This window comes from Lynx canadensis, chromosome C2, assembly GCF_007474595.2.
Source record: "Lynx canadensis isolate LIC74 chromosome C2, mLynCan4.pri.v2, whole genome shotgun sequence".
In the NCBI taxonomy this organism is placed as follows: domain Eukaryota; kingdom Metazoa; phylum Chordata; class Mammalia; order Carnivora; family Felidae; genus Lynx; species Lynx canadensis.
In genome coordinates this window covers 15,133,710-15,151,986 of record NC_044311.2, presented here as the reverse complement: position 1 = coordinate 15,151,986, position 18,277 = coordinate 15,133,710, and the positions used below count along the sequence as shown (strand labels likewise).

At 37.8% G+C, this 18,277-nt stretch overlaps 1 protein-coding gene across 5 annotated transcripts in view; it reads right to left on the bottom strand.

The window, feature by feature from the left end:
• The window catches only part of SLC4A7 (solute carrier family 4 member 7), a 111,602-nt gene that overhangs the window by 40,014 nt on the left and 53,311 nt on the right, over positions 1–18,277 (bottom strand). For 3 of the 5 annotated variants that reach the window (XM_030330582.1, XM_030330585.1, XM_030330583.2), the window contains exons 5-10: positions 17,617–17,777; positions 15,957–16,145; positions 6,572–6,687; positions 4,434–4,591; positions 2,743–2,830; positions 858–1,004 (exon numbers count right to left, since the gene is read on the bottom strand). In XM_030330582.1, coding sequence (XP_030186442.1) covers positions 858–1,004; positions 2,743–2,830; positions 4,434–4,591; positions 6,572–6,687; positions 15,957–16,145; positions 17,617–17,777 — 859 coding nt within the window. Of the gene's footprint in view, positions 1–857; positions 1,005–2,742; positions 2,831–4,433; positions 4,592–6,571; positions 6,688–12,802; positions 13,172–15,956; positions 16,146–17,616; positions 17,778–18,277 lie in introns of all 5 variants that reach the window. The other 2 variants (XM_030330586.1, XM_030330584.1) reach the window with 2 other exon arrangements.

Below are 18,277 nucleotides of genomic sequence, written 5' to 3'. Positions count from 1 at the left end.
CACCACGATAAACTCCAAAGGATCAACGAATGATTTAAATGTTAGGAAAAGGTGTGGTTTTTGTGTGTTTCGGGAGCAGGGGGGTTGCAATGAACAAAATATATCCAGGAATATTCGATTTCACTAATTATAGCAATGTAAATGAAAACCACTTTAAAATACCTGACATAGTAGGATAAAGATACCTATCCACCTGACAAGTATCCAAAAGTTTGATAACACGCTGTTAGCGAGGCTGTAGGGAAAGAGGCATTCATCACTGTGGGTGTCCAAAACAGCACAACCCAGTAAGAAGGGATTCTGGTAATATCTACTAAAATTATAAAAAAGGTTCCACGTGAGCCAGCAATCCTATTTCTGGGAACCGACACTACAGATACACCTGCACAAGACTAAATTGGCATACAAATATTGTGATACGGCTTAGAAAAGGAAAAGACTGAAGACAACCTGAGCCCAGAAACAGCATAAACTATAGTATATCCATAAATGAAATAAAACAGAGCTGTGAGAAAAATAAGCCATATTTCTGTGATGTCTTCTGATCCACATCTCCAGGATATACTGTTACACTAAAAAAAAGCAAGGTGCAGAACAGGACATGTGGTATGTTGGTAAGAAAGGAGGAAACAGGGCTATATTTGCATCCCCTTGCACTGAATACAAACTAGAAGGACAATGATGCTCCACGGGAGGTGGGTACAGGGGTAAGAAGGTAAAGGGAACATGACAGGGACACAACCGCTCTGAGTGTACCCGTTTATACAGTTTTGATTTGTGAATCATAAAAATGTATAACCTATCCAAAGATATTTTAACTAGGACAAAGCAACTCACAGGGTTGTGTGCAATCTTACCTGAGAAGGAACACTTTTTGGTGGCTCTATGCGTATGGAAGGGTCCCACTCTCCTGGAGGTAGGACAGTTACTTGATCTAAAAATTCATCAATTCCAGATAAGAGGTCGTTTCTGTCTTTTGCTTTATAGGCTACATCATGAAAAATCTACAGAAAAAAAAAATTGAGTGAAAGGATTTTAAAGAAGAAAGAAAATTCTACATATAGTAAACCTACTCTAGATACTACAAGTAAATCTGAAACAAAGGTAATTACCTAAACTCTTATCCCAGGCAGGTCTCCATTCCACCCAGGGTAACAACCATAAAAAGTAACCCACTAATTGCATTATCAGATGAATTAATAACAATCAACCAACAAAAGAAAAGAGTGATGCATTAAGACAGAACAACTTTTTTAAAAAGAGTATTCTGGATGAGAAATGGTTACTAGTCATTACAGAATAAAATAATACTGTAGCATGTCATTTCGATTTCTATGACATTTTAGGGTCATTTATCCTAAGAAATGAGCATGGATCTGCAAAATATTTTACTTAAAAAGTCAGGTACTTGATCACTTATATTTACTGTCTGCCTACCATTTGCTGGGCACAATTTTAAGCACTGTGGATAGTGCACTGGACATAGATAAGGCAAAGTCCCTGCATTCAGAACTCTTTTTTTTTCCCCGGGAGGAAAGACAGCAAAACAAGTAATTACATAAGTATATAACTGCAAGTAATAATAAATACTCTGATAAAAATAAAGCAGGGTTAAGGAAAGAAAGTTGATGGAGAAGAAAAGGGTGACCGAGGAAGGTCTAAGAGGAAGTAACACTCTAGGAGAAATCTGAATGAAATGAGACAAAAACGATGCAAATGGTGGGATGGGGTGATGGAAGGACACTTGGGCAAAGGGAAGAGCAACTGTATTTGTTCAGAGGCAGAAATGAGCATAAATCATCAGAACTAATAGGAAGCTAATGTGGCCAGGAAAAAAATGGGGGAGGAAGGGTGAGTAGTGGTAGTAGGATAAAAGTTTCAAGAAATATGCAGAGGCTTGATCAGGGAAACCCTTTGAAGACAATGGTCAAGAATTAAAAAGAAACATACATATATAGCAAGATACATCTGGATATTAACGATATATTCAAATCTGCATGTTATTAGCAGTGTAGAGGAAAATACTGTAAGAGAAATATCCATAAAGTCCATGTTAATTGCCAAAGAAAAAAGGGTGAGAGCATCCAAGCCAAAGAAATGGCCGTGGAGATGGAAAGGAGATGGCAGACTAAATGCAAAACACATTGAGGCAAATCAGTAGAATCTGGTGACTAAGTGGTTGAGACAGGACAGAGAAAGGAGGTCAGGTTCAGATATGTGGAATTTCAGATGCTTAGGGACATAAGGCAGACATGTCTAACACCTGATTACAAAGCTCTCCCCCAAAGAGAAACAAAAGTCCTGGTCAATATAGGCAAAGCTCAATGAAGGGGTTCAAAAATGGGAGAGAGAAATTATGGAGAAAAAAAGCAGGAAAAGGGGAAAAGACAAAGTCCTGAGCAAAACCCAAATAAATGATATCTTGAAATTCAAGATGGAGAAAATTTCAAGAAGGCAGTCAATAATCTCAGATGTGGAGGGGCTGGGGGACAAAGAGTATCCAGTGATCTTGACAGAAAGGTCTTGAAGATCTTACCAAAGGTAAATGGTTGAAGAGTGAATAAAAGAGTACAGACAGCAAGGACAATTTTTTAAGCTTCACTATGAACAAAAAGAGAACTGTAATTGACATATATGTTTTACATTCAGTGCCCATTTCGAAAGGATTGAAATTCCACTTCAAAGGGATTTTATATTACATACCACGTAAACAGTGTCCACCTCATAGGGCATTTTAATTACCTCATCTGTCATGAGAGTGGCTATTGATCTTCCAATTTCATGGTACTGTGGTGCCTTGCCTGCTGGACCCAATAACAGAAACAAAAACCTAAAGAAACATTAAAATACACAGACTTAAATACAAATAACATACAAACCTAAACACAGGCAGTCATAAAGAAATCATTCCAATGTAAACACGGAAACCACATTCAGCCCTCTTTTCCATCCCCGCACACCAATCACCAGAAAAAAAAATGACAACAATTCTACTCACACTAAAGCAGATGTCAAAACTAGGCAAGGCACTCATAAACTTTCTACCGACCTCCTGCTCCCCATCCTCCTTACGGTAAACGAGTGATTCAAGAATTGAGTGTTCTACATTACAAGTTCCCATTCCCTTTACCTTTTTGAATTTGAGTAAATAACTTGATCTAATCTGTATTGAAAAAAGGTAAATGAGTAAATTGAGTAAATACCAATCCTATTAAATACTTACAAGTAAGGTTTGCCTAGTAAATTCAGTGTGTACAAATAAACAGTCACAACCCCTCAAACGACAGTCTGGATAAAGACTCTAATGAGTAAATAAGGGACTATGGAAAGAAAAATAATTTTTATGTATAGCTCCACAAATTTAACATCAAACCTCACATTTTATTTTTTTATTTGTAAGTGTCTAAATAAAAAAGCATTTAGCTGCCTACCACATTCTCATGAACACCACAGTAAAATATTAATATTCACACTTGTCCAAATTGGAAGCATTCACCTTCTTGTTTTATGAGAATTTAAGTGTGAATCTATGGAATTATTTTTTCTCACTTACCTTAACACTGCACCACTAATGCAACTCAGGAAAGCATACTAAAAATAGGCACACGTATTCCAATCAAATGGAATTCATTCTTCATATTTAATATTATATGAATGATTTTTTAAAGATTTTAAAAATTACTCTTATTTACAATTAAGTTTATAATTAAAGCAGTTAACTAACAAACTGATCATCCTCTATAACACAACTTGCTAATTCTTATGGATATTCCCCCTTTTTAAATTACATATATTGAACAGAAAATTTTGGTCAGGTCAGAACAAAGCATTTTGCTTAATTCAGAGGTACTTATCAATAATCAATGAGGAAGTAATCATATCCTCATTCTATAAATGAAAAATTAAGTCAGACTTGACCTTTCCGGATTCAACTCCATTCTGACTCCACAGGGCATAATACATCTGTCTGAATCTGAGCCATTGTCTTTTAAACCAAAGCTCCTAAAACACCAAACTTCTTATAAAGGTACAAATGCTAAGTATTATTTTTTAAATGTCTATTTATTTATTTTGAGAAAGAGAGAGACAGAGTGCAGGGGAGGCGCACAGAGAGGGTATCCCAAGCAGGCTCCCCACCGTCAGCCCAGAGCCCGACACAGGCCTCGATCTCACGACCTGAGATCACGACCCGAACTGAAATCAAAAGTCGGACACCTAACCGACTGAGCCACCCAGGCGCCCCCAGCTAAGTATTTTTCAAAGGATGCTTTCTTTTTGTTTTTGTTTTTTTTTAATTCCAGAAAGAAAGAGAACTCTTTTATGCTCTACTAGTCAAAGCATCCGGTGCAATGAAAATATTAATTAAAGTAAGCTTTTATCCCTTTTATCAATAGATAAAACTTTTCAAATTTTGGACATGCTGAGAACATTACCTGGTAGGAACAGGGACCTCAGTCAACCCCGAGAGGAGAACAGCAGGGGCCAGTCTCACAAATGCAATTATAGGTCTTTCCAAAAAGTCTACTTCTCCCACCAGAACATTGGATGCCTCGGCTCCTGAAGGAATTTTTCTCATGAAATTCATATCAACCTATTGACAAATAAATAATAATTAAAAATCAAATCTGCATGGCATTTATAACTCTATTTTGAGGGAAATAAGAAAGGAAAAAAATGCTTTCAAGACTATTTGCTAATCAAAACTGGTGATCTAATGGATAAACACCAAAATCCCCACCCATGTAAAGAATGGAGTAGACAAATACAAAAAAGCAAGCAAAACACATCTATCAAACAATGCTCCCAACCGTTTTAATTGTCATAATCTTTACTACTTCAGAGATCTAAGTTATCAAACATACAAACTAGAGAAAATTTTCAGTGATTATAGCACTATTCATTAAAAGCTACTAAGGACAAAAATACAGCTCACAAACTAACAATGGTTCATGAAATTATACACAGTGCTAAAAAATATTCATTTCATGATTATTTTTACTTAATCTTAGAAATGAATTAGCCCCTTTGTATTTTATACATATTTTTTATAAGTCCTTTTTATTTTAGAGCGCTCTGTGTATTCCCCAGTATTTTCATTAAGTGGAAAAAGTTCTTTTTATTTTTATTTAAAACTAAAATAAATAGCCATTTATCGCTATAGACATAGGACAGTGCTATAACATCAAATTTAGTCGTCTGTGTATAATTACAAAGAAAAGGCTATAAACAGAATATCAAAGTATGGGAATTTCATTTATATGCAGTTTCACACACATCACTAAACAACCACTTACAGGGCTATCTATTAAAAATAAAAGCAGCACTTACAGCGGGCCTCTTGAGTCCCACACCCAGTGTGCCACAACTACAGTGCCAGGAGGCAGACTCCTGCCCGACAGGAGACAAGGTGTACACAAGGATAGGCCAAGTAAAAAAAAGTAAAACTGTGACAGAGGAACAAAAATAAACGGCACCTGCCATGTCTAGAGGAGATCTATAATGTAAGTTACATTTAATCCATTTAACAAGGATAAATTGCAGTATAGTTACGGAACACTCCTCACTCATTTGAAGCAACAGAAGCACCAGTCAAAATATGATCAAGTTAGACCGGAAGAATTAAAAATACGGTAGCCTTTCTGCATAAGTTAATGTACCTTATGCAAGGCCTTTTGTAATTTTAGAACTGGTAGCTCAAGCAAAGCTACAATGCAAACCATCATTTGCACTCCTCTTCTGCAAAATGCGATTTACAGGTTTTGCACCATAAAATAAAAAGCCTAAGAAAAAGGAATCTTACTTGAAATAATCGTATTTAATTAAAAGTCTTAAATTGGATACAACAATGTTAACATAGAGAGCATCTTATAGCAAGCAAACTGATACTATCAAAAAATTGTAACAGCCACACAGAATCAACGATTCAGAAGCAGTACTCAGAGAGTATGCTTTATAGTCCACTGTAATTTGAGCTTGGGAGTTTCTTGCCCTGCTCTTTTGAAATTTTGAAGTTTTCTTTTTCTATTTCATCTAAATACTCATCTACCAAAACAAAAAATCATAGTTCAGATAGGGGAGTTGTTTTTAAATCCATGCCTTTACCTACCCATGGGCAAACGCCGATTATGTCTCCCAGGGACATTCCAGAAAGTACTGACACCCTAAGACAGTAATTCTGGGATCTTATTACGGCCAAGAAAAGGCTGAATCGCCAGTGCTATAACATTCCCAAAATTAATCTTTCCAGTGGGGGGCAGCCCCAGAACAAATGAGTGTAATTCAAAAGGTATTGAAGTTTCATCTATGGGTAGGTATAGATGGAAATCCCGTATTATTCAGATAGTCTTTTGTCAAGATTCCTGAAACTAGTAAACAAAGTCATTCAAATGCTCTTGGACTATTACCCTTCTCATAATTTCTGAACTTAAGTTACATATCACAAGCATCACATGCAGGCTTATAAATACCAATCTATTAAAAAATTATCATAATCAGCGCTAATAAAGCCACATTGCCAGTGATTTTCTCAATAAGGATGATTATGAAGATTTACAGTGAGTGACAGAATTACCTTGCTGAAGTCAACAGTACTATTTTCTCTGCTTCCTCCACTTCCATTACCTTTAACTTCTCCACTTTTACTATTATCCAAGTTTCCAGGTGCAGACTGTGGAGAGGCCAAAACACCTGAATTTGAATTTAAGAACAACAACAACAAAATCCAAATTAGTAAGGAGGAAATTCACTTTCTAGATGGACTCTGCTCATATCCTGAAAGTGATAATTTATCAAAAGCAAATGTGCAAGGTTAAAAAAAAAAAAAAAAAAGTGCCAGGTGTTAGTACCGTACGAGCAAGACCAGAGTAAAATTTTAAGCAACAATGAGGCTGTTTATTTCAACATTTAAAATAACTGGAATGTACGAAAACGGTGGTCTTTTGCCAACAAGAAAAAAAAATGTGAGTAGGTGAGGAGCACAGAAGATGGAAAATCTGGGTCAGCTCACACTACGAGTACCTGGGGAACGCGCTTCTAACACATCTAACATACACGCGAATCGCACTACATGCGGCACACTGACGTGAGTGACATCGTTCACTTTCTGAGAAACCCTAGATGCGACTCAGAAATCCACCATAACAACTTCCTCAACAATTTCATTTCTCAGGTAGTATTTATGTGCTGCCTCCTGCCATTATTCCTAAGAAACAGAACTTGGAAAGATAGTAGCAATGTTTTTACAATATAAATACAAAGACTAAGGGTTTTATAGTCAAACATATCTGTGTTGAAATCACTCTCTGGGGCGCATGGGTGGCTCAGTCCGCTGAGTCCGACTCTGGCTCAGGTCATGATCTCACAGTTTGTGGGTTAGAGCCCCACCATCGGGCTCTGTGCTGTCGGTTCAGAGCCTGCAGCCTGCTTCGGATTCTGTGTCTCCTCTCTCCACCCCTCCCCCGCTCGCACTCTGTCTCTCAAAAAATGAACAAACATTTAAAAAAAATTAAAAAACAAAAAAGAAAGCAGCACTCTCTGCCACTTGGTAGCCATGTGACTTCAACTCACTAAAACTAAGACTCAGACAAACCTATAAAATTAGCTTGTTTGGATTACAAACAGTAGATAAATGTGCAATCATTAGAATGCTCACTTCAAGTAACATTCAGCAGCAATATTTCACAATAAAATAACTTAAAAATAACGTGTAGCCTATACCCAATCATTACCACTATGAATTTTGCAAAAAGTTCCAATCTCAGTATTTATCAAGTATGTAACACAGATTTCTACCATTAAATGTATCTCATTTTTTCAAAAACACCCAGGATATTCTAGTTCAAGAATATATAATCTTGCCCCAAACACAGAGTACCACAGGAGAAAAGGTGTTGGAGTGAATTACAACAGACTTGACTTAACTTTAACTCTGCCACTCACCACAATCCAGTGATCCACAGAAATCCAGTTAAGCAGTTTGTGCTTAAATCCTATAAACTTTAAAGTCAGTATTAGTGAAGCGCCTGAACTGTAAGCACATGGGCTACATCTGATGCATCTAATGGAATTTTCATTTTTCTGAAACACACTGTAACTAATAACTGAAACCAAGTCATCTGGGCCTACTGCTTAACCTCAATGACCAAAGACGTTTCTTGATACCCCCTTCTCTGTCGCAGAATGTTGCCGTGACCCAAAACCTAAGTATAAAAAGCATATGCAAACTATTGGGGCACCTGACTGGCTCAGTAGGTGGAGTGTGTGATCCTTGATCTTGGGGACGTGGGTTCCAGCTCCCCACTCAGTGTAGAGATTATTTAAAAATAAAACCTTAAAAAAAAGGCATATGCAAACTATTAAGCTAGATGCTCTGGAAGTGTTAAACAATTCTGAAATAAACGCTATTTCCTAAAACTTAGCTCCTTTCTCACCACCTTAGCTGAGCCAAGTTATTATGATCCCTCTTCTTTGACCTTTGTCTCTAAACTTTCAGAACAAGGTCCGTTCCTCTATTAATTCCTTTATTAAAATACACTGCCCAAGTGGAGAAAAAAAAGCTGACCCGTAGTTTTCAGTGGCTTCCACTGACTTCCATACAGGAAAATGAAGAATACCATTAAGGCCTTGGTGGCAGCTGCACATAAACATCAGTACATATACTTCTAACTACTAAATGTATTATATCCACAGATGCATAATCAAAAGAAAACATGTGCAATTCCCCAGAATTGCCTCAGCCACCGGCTTCCGGAGAGAAGAGCAGGATAAGACCATGGGGGGAACGTAAGGACACAGTGGGAAGGGGAAGAAGAAATGAGGAGGAACCCATACTGATAAAGCCAGAACATGATCCGAAGTCATTCGGCTAGGTTAACCTGGTCATCCGGAACCTATTAAAATGGGCATGCCAAGTACAAGTTAGAGCTGTTCACCATGATCTTGTCTACATGGTCCTTCACAGTCTCAGCTAAGATAAAGCTGTTTCCTCAATCAGTAAAGGAAGTCTCCCCGTCTGTGCAGTAAATTTCTGGTGCTCAGGATTACGTGAGTAAATTCCCCAAAGTTAAAAGTATCATTAGCGCAGATAGAAAGACTGAATTTCTTTGTATTTTCTTAAAAGAAGAAGCAATGAGGGCGCCTGGGTGGCTCGGTCGGTTGAGCGTCCGACTTTGGCTCAGGTCATGATCTCACGGTCCGTGAGCTCGAGCCCCGAGACAGGCTCTGTGCTGACCGCTCAGAGCCTGGAGCCTGTTTCAGATTCTGTGTCTCCCTCTCTCTCTGCCCCCCTCCCCTGTTCATGCTCTGTCTCTCTCTGTCTCAAAAATAAATAAACGTTAAAAAAAAAAAAAAAGCAGCAATGTATGTACATATAAAATCAATACTCGGATTTAAAAATCATAGTTTTGGAAACCAATTTGTCAATAAATTTCATAAAAAAAAAAAAATAAATAAAAATAAAAATCATAGTTTTGTAAATCTATTATTTTGCCCTTACATTTTTTTCTCACAACAGCATATCTAACTAGAGAAAGATAAATCAAAGATATTAGAGTCTTCTGTCACTAAAGGTTTGAAAATAAAAGTAGTGGGGGGGGCACCTGGGGGGCTCAGCCGGTGAAACATGCTGACATCTCAGAGCCTGGAGCCTGCTTAGGATTCTGTGTCTCCATCTCTCTTTCTGTCCCTCCCCTGCTCATGCTGTTTCTCTCTCAAAAATAAACATTTTAAAAACTTAAAAAAAAAAAAAAAAAAAAAAAAAGGAGTTGGAGCAGAGGTGCTCAAAGTGAGAAGGTTTTGTCCGCTGGGACACATCTGGCAAGATGTAGGGACATTTTTGGTCGTCACAACTAGGGAGTGTAACTGGCGGCTAGTGAACAGAGGCCCGTGATGGTGTCAGACATCCTACACTGCACAGGACAGCCCCTTATGACAAAGGCACGTCCAGCCCAAAATGTCAATAGCGCCACGGCTGAAAGTCAGAAGACTGTTGCAAATACTACAAAACAGCTTAACTCTTTTACATGTAGTTAGTCTCTAAAATGGAACTGTTAGGAAAATAACTTCGTTCCCTGTCCAAAATGATACTGAGGCCACCTTCCTCCTGTAACATAACATCAGACTTCAAGGACACTCAACCAGAGTTTCTAGGTGCTTGAAGCACCAAAGGCAATTAAACAAGGGAATAACATATAGCTGTCCCTATTATTTTAATTACATACCTTCTGTAGATGTCTTCTTAAACAGTAATTAGGAGCTTTTTCTTACCTTTAGAAATTCCCTCTTTTCCCTCCTTTCTACTTTATTTTCTTTAAATCTCATGGCATACTTTTAGCAAAGGAGGAAAAGCAGCTTAATAATGTTCCTCGATTTTCAGGTAATTGCTACTTTTATCCCGTTAACAATATGGCCTAACAAGCCACTGTGAACTCATATGTCACCTCCTAGTTACTATAGAGAATTTATAGCTCCTCATAGAAGCTGGTAAAACAAGAAATGCTGAGTGTTAATGCCTAGATACAGGTAAAAACAAATGCAAGGAATTAACTTTAAAATCACTTTTGTTCAAGGTGCCTGGGTGGCTCAGTCAGTTAAGCATCTGACTCTTGATTTTGGTTCAGGTCATGATCTCATGGTTTGTGAGATCGAGCCCTGCATGAGGCTCTGCACTGACAGTGTCCATGGAATCTGCTGGTTCCTTGTAATTAAAAGTGCTGATAAACATTTTTTGAAAGAAATTTATTTATTTATTTATTTATTTATTTATTTATTTAGAGAGAAAGAGAGACAGCACAAGCAGGGGAGGGGCAGAGAGAGAGGGAAACACAGAATCTGAAGCAGGCTCCAGGCTCTGAGCTGTCAGCACAGAGCCCAATGTGGGGCTCGAACTCACAGACTGTGAGATCATGACCTGAGCCGAAGTCAGATGGTTAATCAACTGAGCCACCCAGGTGCCCCCCAAAATTTTATTTTTTTAAAAAAGCAGTGCCTGGGAGGCTCAGTTGGTTAAGCGTCCGACTTCGGCTCAGGTCATGATCTCACGGTTCATGAGTTCGAGCCCCGCCCTGGGCTCTGTGCTGACAGCTCAGAGCCTGGAGCCTGCTTCGGATTCTACGTCTCGCTCTCTCTCTGCCCCTCCCCACTCGCACTGTGTCTCTGTCTCTCAAAAATAAAAAAAAGTCAAAAAAGATTTTTTTAAGGAAAAATAAAAAAGAGTGCTAATTATTTCCAAATAAATAATTCTAGTTATTTCCTTCTTTTTGTTCAGTTCCCTCATTATATATTTTCCATGAAGTACCAAAATCTACAATGAAATATTATAGATCTGAGTTCAATTCCTTGCTCTGGTCATTTATGGTATGATCTTAATACCTTTAATGTCTTTGTTTTCTTCATTTGTAAAACAGGGATGAACCTCATCAAATTGTTAGAATTATAAATATGATATATTTAATATATCATTATGCCACTGTGTGTGGAACAATATTAAACAATAGTAGCTGTAACTGTCATCATAATTAATGTTACAATGATTTATCCACCTTACTTCCATCTTTTTATTTCTAAAAGTATATACATTTTGGCAACTACAATGAGCCTTGATGAAACATACTTGGTATGTTTGGGGAAATTCAATACAGAGAAGTCTGTCATCTAGTGGCACGACCATGAGGATTTTGTCGGAGGACTTAGGCTTGTCACTTACTAGTTGCATGACTCGGGAAGTTATTTAACTTTTCTGAGTCTGAAGTCTCTGAAGATGGGTGTATCCACCTAACTTACACCACTTTGCCTAGACATTAAGTAGGCCAATATAATAAACGTAAGCTATCAGTGAAGTGTTAGGTGTTCTCAGTATTATGGAAAAATGCAGTAATTAATATCTGTGTGATGAAAACCAGTAGCTAGCATTCCTATGTCATACGCTTAGCTGTCAGTAAAAAGTAGTTACTAAAGAAGACTTCTTTATATAAACTGGGTGGAAAGATATAGATGTTTAAACATATGTATAACCAATATATTACAGAGAGCCAATATTACCATAATATATAACCGTAGATGAATTATGCCCCTTTTACCCACTAAGAAATAATTTTTCTAATTCACAGACAAAAAGAGATCCTCGCTATGACTACAGGATCGCTATAGCCACGACTACAGGTCCTGAAAATTTCAAGGTGAATTTGGATTAAAGATAGATACGGCATTCAACAGAGAACAATTAAAGTCTATTCCAAATATAAAACTAGCCTTAAAATCATGATGATTCCAGGTAGCCACTGGAGAACTTCAATCTTCTCAGAGACAAAATGAGGAAGAGAACATTCGATCCTATTTGTGTCAGGAAGGTTAAAATACACCGCACTCTTTGGATAAAAGCACGGAACAGTAGATTAAGAGGCATATCACCTCATGCAACTTATGTCCGACATGCGTTCATCACATCATGAATGAAGCGCACAAGAGAAAAGCCACCGTTTTTTAAAAATCACGGCAAATCGAAAGATCGCTTCTAAAAATTCCTACGTTTTTCTGAACTATCCAAATGCCCTGACCTGTAAAACGTCTGAAAATTCTTGAAAGGGCTACATTATGTGTATCTTCTTTGGAGTCACTTTGGAGGTTAAAATTTTCTAAGAATTACGCTCCCTTCTACCATACGCTATAAGGAAAACAAACCATGCACAAGTCAAAGAAGTTGTAAGCATGAAGTACATTTGCTGCTAAAGCTCCGTGCTGAGAGGCATTCCGCGTGCAAGAGAGGCAGCGGCAGGGGGCACCGCACACGGAGGGTGTGAATAGTTGCCTGGAGTCATGCCAACATTGTCCTCAGCCTTCTGCTCCTGGCCTGTGGGCGCTGCCGAGTCTTCCTCGGGCGGATGAATTACTACTGTGGGGACAGCATCACTGGCAGGTGAGACCAGCAGCTCTGGGGCCTGAGGCTGACTCTGCTGGGAACTTCTGGAGGTCGGGCGACTGACGCTAGGGCTGGAAGGAGGGCTGTGCTGAGGGGTGGGTACTGGGGTTGGACACCTTGAGCCTGCAGGGCTTCCAGCTCTTGAAGAAGGAAGAAGATGACTGAGAAGAAGGGAGAAAGGCGACTCTCCTCTCAGGGAAAGGTTTGAGGCGGACAGGCCTGTTCGCAAAGAGTGGCGGGAGGCTGACAGGCCTTCCCCTGAGACAAAACAAATAAATGAAACACGATGAAGTTCGCTGCAGAAGGCAAATTGAGACACACACACACACACACACACACACTCACACTCACACTCACAAAATCAATTTACAATGTAAACTGCAAGCTCCGAAGCCCCAAATTTGAAATCCATGCTATCAGAGTTAGCATGGCAATGAGATTTCTAAATGTGAGAAAGTCACTGAAAAGTTGCTGAAATTACCATTCATTCCCTGAAGGTGTATCCAAAAAAACAAAACAAAAAATACAAAACAATGCAAATGACAGACTGGGCAGGGGAATATTCTGTTAGTAATTACAATGCCCAATCATATAGCTTTTAAAAAAAAAAACAGTATCAATGCAAAGTTGATAAATAATAAACAGCAAATGAGAATACGATTTAAGAATAATCCAAGAAATAAAACCCTAAACAAAACTTACAAGTACTGATAGCTTATATTCAGTATATTTTTCCTAAACTGTACTGAACTGCTACAGACAATTATCTCTCACAATAAAAGTCGACATTAGCTAATAACTCTTAACTTAAAGTTGGTATCAAATCTTCATATTAGTAGAGCATCATCTACTGGTAGTGCTCCCAGGTAAAATTCTAAAACATAAGACAAATTATAGGAATTTTTTAAAAATAAAAATATAGGGGCGCCTGGGTGGCGCAGTCGGTTAAGCGTCCGACTTCAGCCAGGTCACGATCTCGCGGTCCGGGAGTTCGAGCCCCGCGTCAGGCTCTGGGCTGACGGCTCAGAGCCTGGAGCCTGTTTCCGATTCTGTGTCTCCCTCTCTCTCTGCCCCTCCCCCGTTCATGCTCTGTCTCGCTCTGTCCCAAAAATAAATAAAAAGCGTTGAAAAAAAAAATTTAAAAAAAAAAAAAATAAAAATATAGTGTCGATTTGAAAGGATATTCTTGCGCTCTCTAAAGATATTAACACATGTCCTGAAATATGCCTCCATTTCTAATACAGCAGATAAAATGAAATAATACAATTGTTTAATCCAGCTAGATAATAAAGTATTTTTCACCAACAATGGCAATAACGAAATAAGTCTAGCATATTTCCAAAGGTCATATATATTTATATTTCAAACACCTCGTGTTCTATGACGTGTACCTTAGTAAAATAACACTGATTTTAGGAAAAATATGGTATGACAGACAATCCCATATGATCTAAGTTATCAAAGCCAAATACTCAAGAGATCTCAAGACATATGAATCAACAAACCACCACCATTTAGTTTAAAACAAAAGCTACATGCAGAAAAACTGTTAGCTTACAGCTATAACACAACAAAATAACAGAATGTCCATGCTAAAACGGCATTTAAAAGAAAACAGCCATTGTGTTACGATTAAAAGGAACCAAATGACAATCAGGGAATCATCAGGAACCATCCACATGAGCAAAAAAGATTCAATAGGGTCTCTCTGAGTAAATGAACTCATTTCCCAAAAGTTGAGAGTATACACTACATGAAAGATGAAAACGAGAGGTAAAATGTGACACAGGTGGCTTGCTTTAAAATTACACTTACGCCCCGAAGTAAGTGTAATTCTTTCTTTTATTCTTAGGGTCACTTACGTATACAGAGGCATAACCTTAAACAGATTAAAAAGAGTTCTAATGGTCAAAGCTCAGAAGATGGTCTCGAGTATGTTTACACTGAGCTGCAAAAGACGATTACTGTCAAACTTCAGATGTATTAAATCCCATCACCAATGGCTGTTTGGAGAACACTTAAAAGCCATACTATTACTGCCGGGACAGAAAGGAGGAGCAGAAAGACACTGTGGCCCATCTTGCACTCCTCTTCACTCTAATCCTTTTAGGCCTTGAGTAATGGCAGCAGCTAGAGGCAAGAATGACCCTCATAAGCAACTCCAACCCTTTGTATGTAGGTTTTGCAGAGTCACTGTCTTCAGAGCTCTCTTCTGAGAGCCAAAATAGAACCCCAGGGCTGTATTCTTCTACTTTAAAAAGAGGGAGGCAAAGCCTCCGGGCGCTCCAGTCTTAAAACAGGGACAGAGGTAACCGGCTACAAGAACACTGCTGTATCCCCACATGACCACTACCAGACCACGAGTGAGGGCGGAGAGCTGGAACATGTGGGTCCGTGCCACTCTCAGAGGTTAGGAGGACATCGGGGAGGTCATCCCTAGCATAAGAACAAAACATCCATAAAAACTTGCACAAACTGTATAAATAAAGGGCAGTGAAATCATCAAAACAATGCCAGAACACTTGTTTCTGTGGAGCAAATAAACTCAGGAAACGAAGAGAAAAATCACTATGAAAAACTCGAATACAGATAATAAAAGTTTAAACCCAAGACTTGGAATTTTAAGAAGATTAAACTTACAGATCATAATTTATGCCTCCTTCATTTATTATACGAGAATTCTTGACAAAAACAAAAAAGCAAAATAAATAGGAAGAAGGAATTCAGGATTAGCTATAGTGACAGTGTTCTGTATGTCACCAATACTTAAATGTGCCATTTTAACTAGAGTGGATTTTAAATTTTTTCATCTAAACGATTTCTACAGATTAATGGTCACGTTGTCAAGAATGGTATTTTAGAAATGATATGTTTTAAATACAAAGATAACATTATTTTTTAAAAAGAATAAAAAGGATACTAAAATGACCCACAGAATTATCTGTAAGAAATATCTTTCTTCTCCCAAATGCTAACTGTGCTAGACTGGAATGCTGTTAGAGCGGAAGGGTTAGCGAAAATTGGATGCCACAACTTATCTCACCATTCCTTTCAAGCAAGTGAGGGTCAGAATGTTTCTTGCCTATATCTGCAAAAGATCGCACAAGGGGAATCCGACTGGTGAATCTTTTCTCATTCTGATGATGATGTCTCTTCAAAAGAGCTTCTCTGACATTTTCTCTTATGGACTCATCCAGTTGGCCAGAGGCTATCATGTTGTCCAATACCATATCTATTGAAAGAAAAATAAATAGATAGCAGCCATTGTTACTAAAGAAGCTAACACTTGGATGACTGTAACACAGAGTAAGCAATAAATTGTAAGTGAAACCTTACTGAAAAATAAGATCTTTAAATAGTTCTAGAAAGTATTATTCTCTTCTGATATTGTATAATGTACACGTAAGATAAATATGAACATTATCTAAGGAAAATAAACAAGTTACAAGGAGACCCTTATTTTAATAAGTCCTGTTATTTATTTATAAAGGGGCCCTTTATAAAGGGGCCACACTAATAGCTTCCCTGTAGTTGCAAGTGCTTTCCTGCTATGGACACAATAAATTCTATTAAAGTGAATATTCAATAATACTGGCTTCCTAAAACATGAAGTATTTTATTGCTTCACTTCATATTTTTCATCAAAACTATAGATGGATATCTGGACTCCTTCATTCAGTAATTAACTATTTGCCTATTATGTGTTGGAAATATAGCATTTAACTAAGCAGATCAAGTTTCTGCTCTCACTCCTCCAGAGGTAGAAATACCAGTGAGCAAATGAAAAGGTAAAATATCATGAAGTAATAAATTCTAGGAAGACGAGTACATCAGGGTGTGAAGGGGGTGGGGGGAATTGATGTAATGCCATATGATACATTATTGTAGGGGCTGGACTATTTTTATAACTGTATTTGTAACTACTTTTAACCTATAAATAAATAAATATATATCTATATCTTTTTTTTTTTAAACAGTGCCACTAATTTGAGATAAAGAGTCAAGTTTTGAAACCTGTAAGAGTCCTCTAACAGAAAACTGGAATCAACCTACCTAGCAGGTAAACTGTAACATTAACACAATGACTAGAGACTGGCATACAAGTGGACCCTGGATTATAAAACATTACATTGTAAATAATGAAAATATTACATTGTATTATGCGATCACTGCAAAGCCAAAGTAAATGTCTCCTACTCAAGAAATCTGTACATTCACAGGGAACTGACTTTGATATGAAATTCATACCTCTCTATACTTTCTAGACCTTTCTTCCTTTTCTTCCTCCTCCTTAGATTACTTTCTTTTTCCTTGTACCACCTGTTCCTTGTTCCCATGTGTTCAGTCTAAAAATAGGTAATACATTTAATGTACTCGTGGATCCTCCCCAGATACCTTCGTCCAAAACTTGAAGAAACAAAAGCTCTTTTCTCTACATTTCCCGAAACAGACCGCATATCCCACCTATGGCACTAGTACTTTCTTGCTGGTACTGTAGTTGGGACTGTCTAACTCAATCTCCTGAACTCCGTTAAAGACAAAAGGCGTTCTTTATATGTGTACTCCTCATGTGGTCCCACACAGGATGGAAACTCAACACAGAGCTATTAAATCAAGGGTCTAAAATTCCACCACATTTCCCTAACTTAAATACCCCTAATTGCAGTGCAAATTAAATATTAAAAAAGGCAGACTACTATAACCTGCTATTTCATCTAGAGTGCTTGCTCTCATATCCAGCATGACTGTTCCATTTAAGATGCAACTTCTGAGTTCAAAAAGACTATGCAAAGAGAGAGTTGCCACATAAGGTTTACTCCACCGGTCACCGCCATCTTCAACATCCTCTTCAAATTTCAGCCATCTGAAATGTGTAATACATAAAAAATATTTTATAAATAATGAGGATTATAAGTAATGAAATCCTTATTATTTGCTTCTTTTAATATGAAACACATAAACCTGTTCTTTTAAAGATAAACAAAGATCACCACCACCAACCACAAAATTTGGCTACAGACACATCTTTGCAAATCAAACTAATAGTCCACAGTATCTATCCTCCCAGGTTACCTTACAGCTCCTCCTCCTACTCTATCGCAACAGTGACCCGCTGTGGAATTTCCATAGTTTCCACTTCTAATTCTCTTTGAAACTGAAAATATGCAGCAGGATCATGACTTTTCCAAATGTATTTCTCTAGTCAAAGACATTAGAAAGTACAATTCACATAATTGCCTTCTGTGCTGTATTAAAGTATTCCTTAGGAAAACGAATTTTGAGAATTAAGAGATACACTCTGAAGATGTAACTTCTAGACACGAGGAAATTCTCTGCTCGGTATTTCAAAGCACCAGGTAGCTC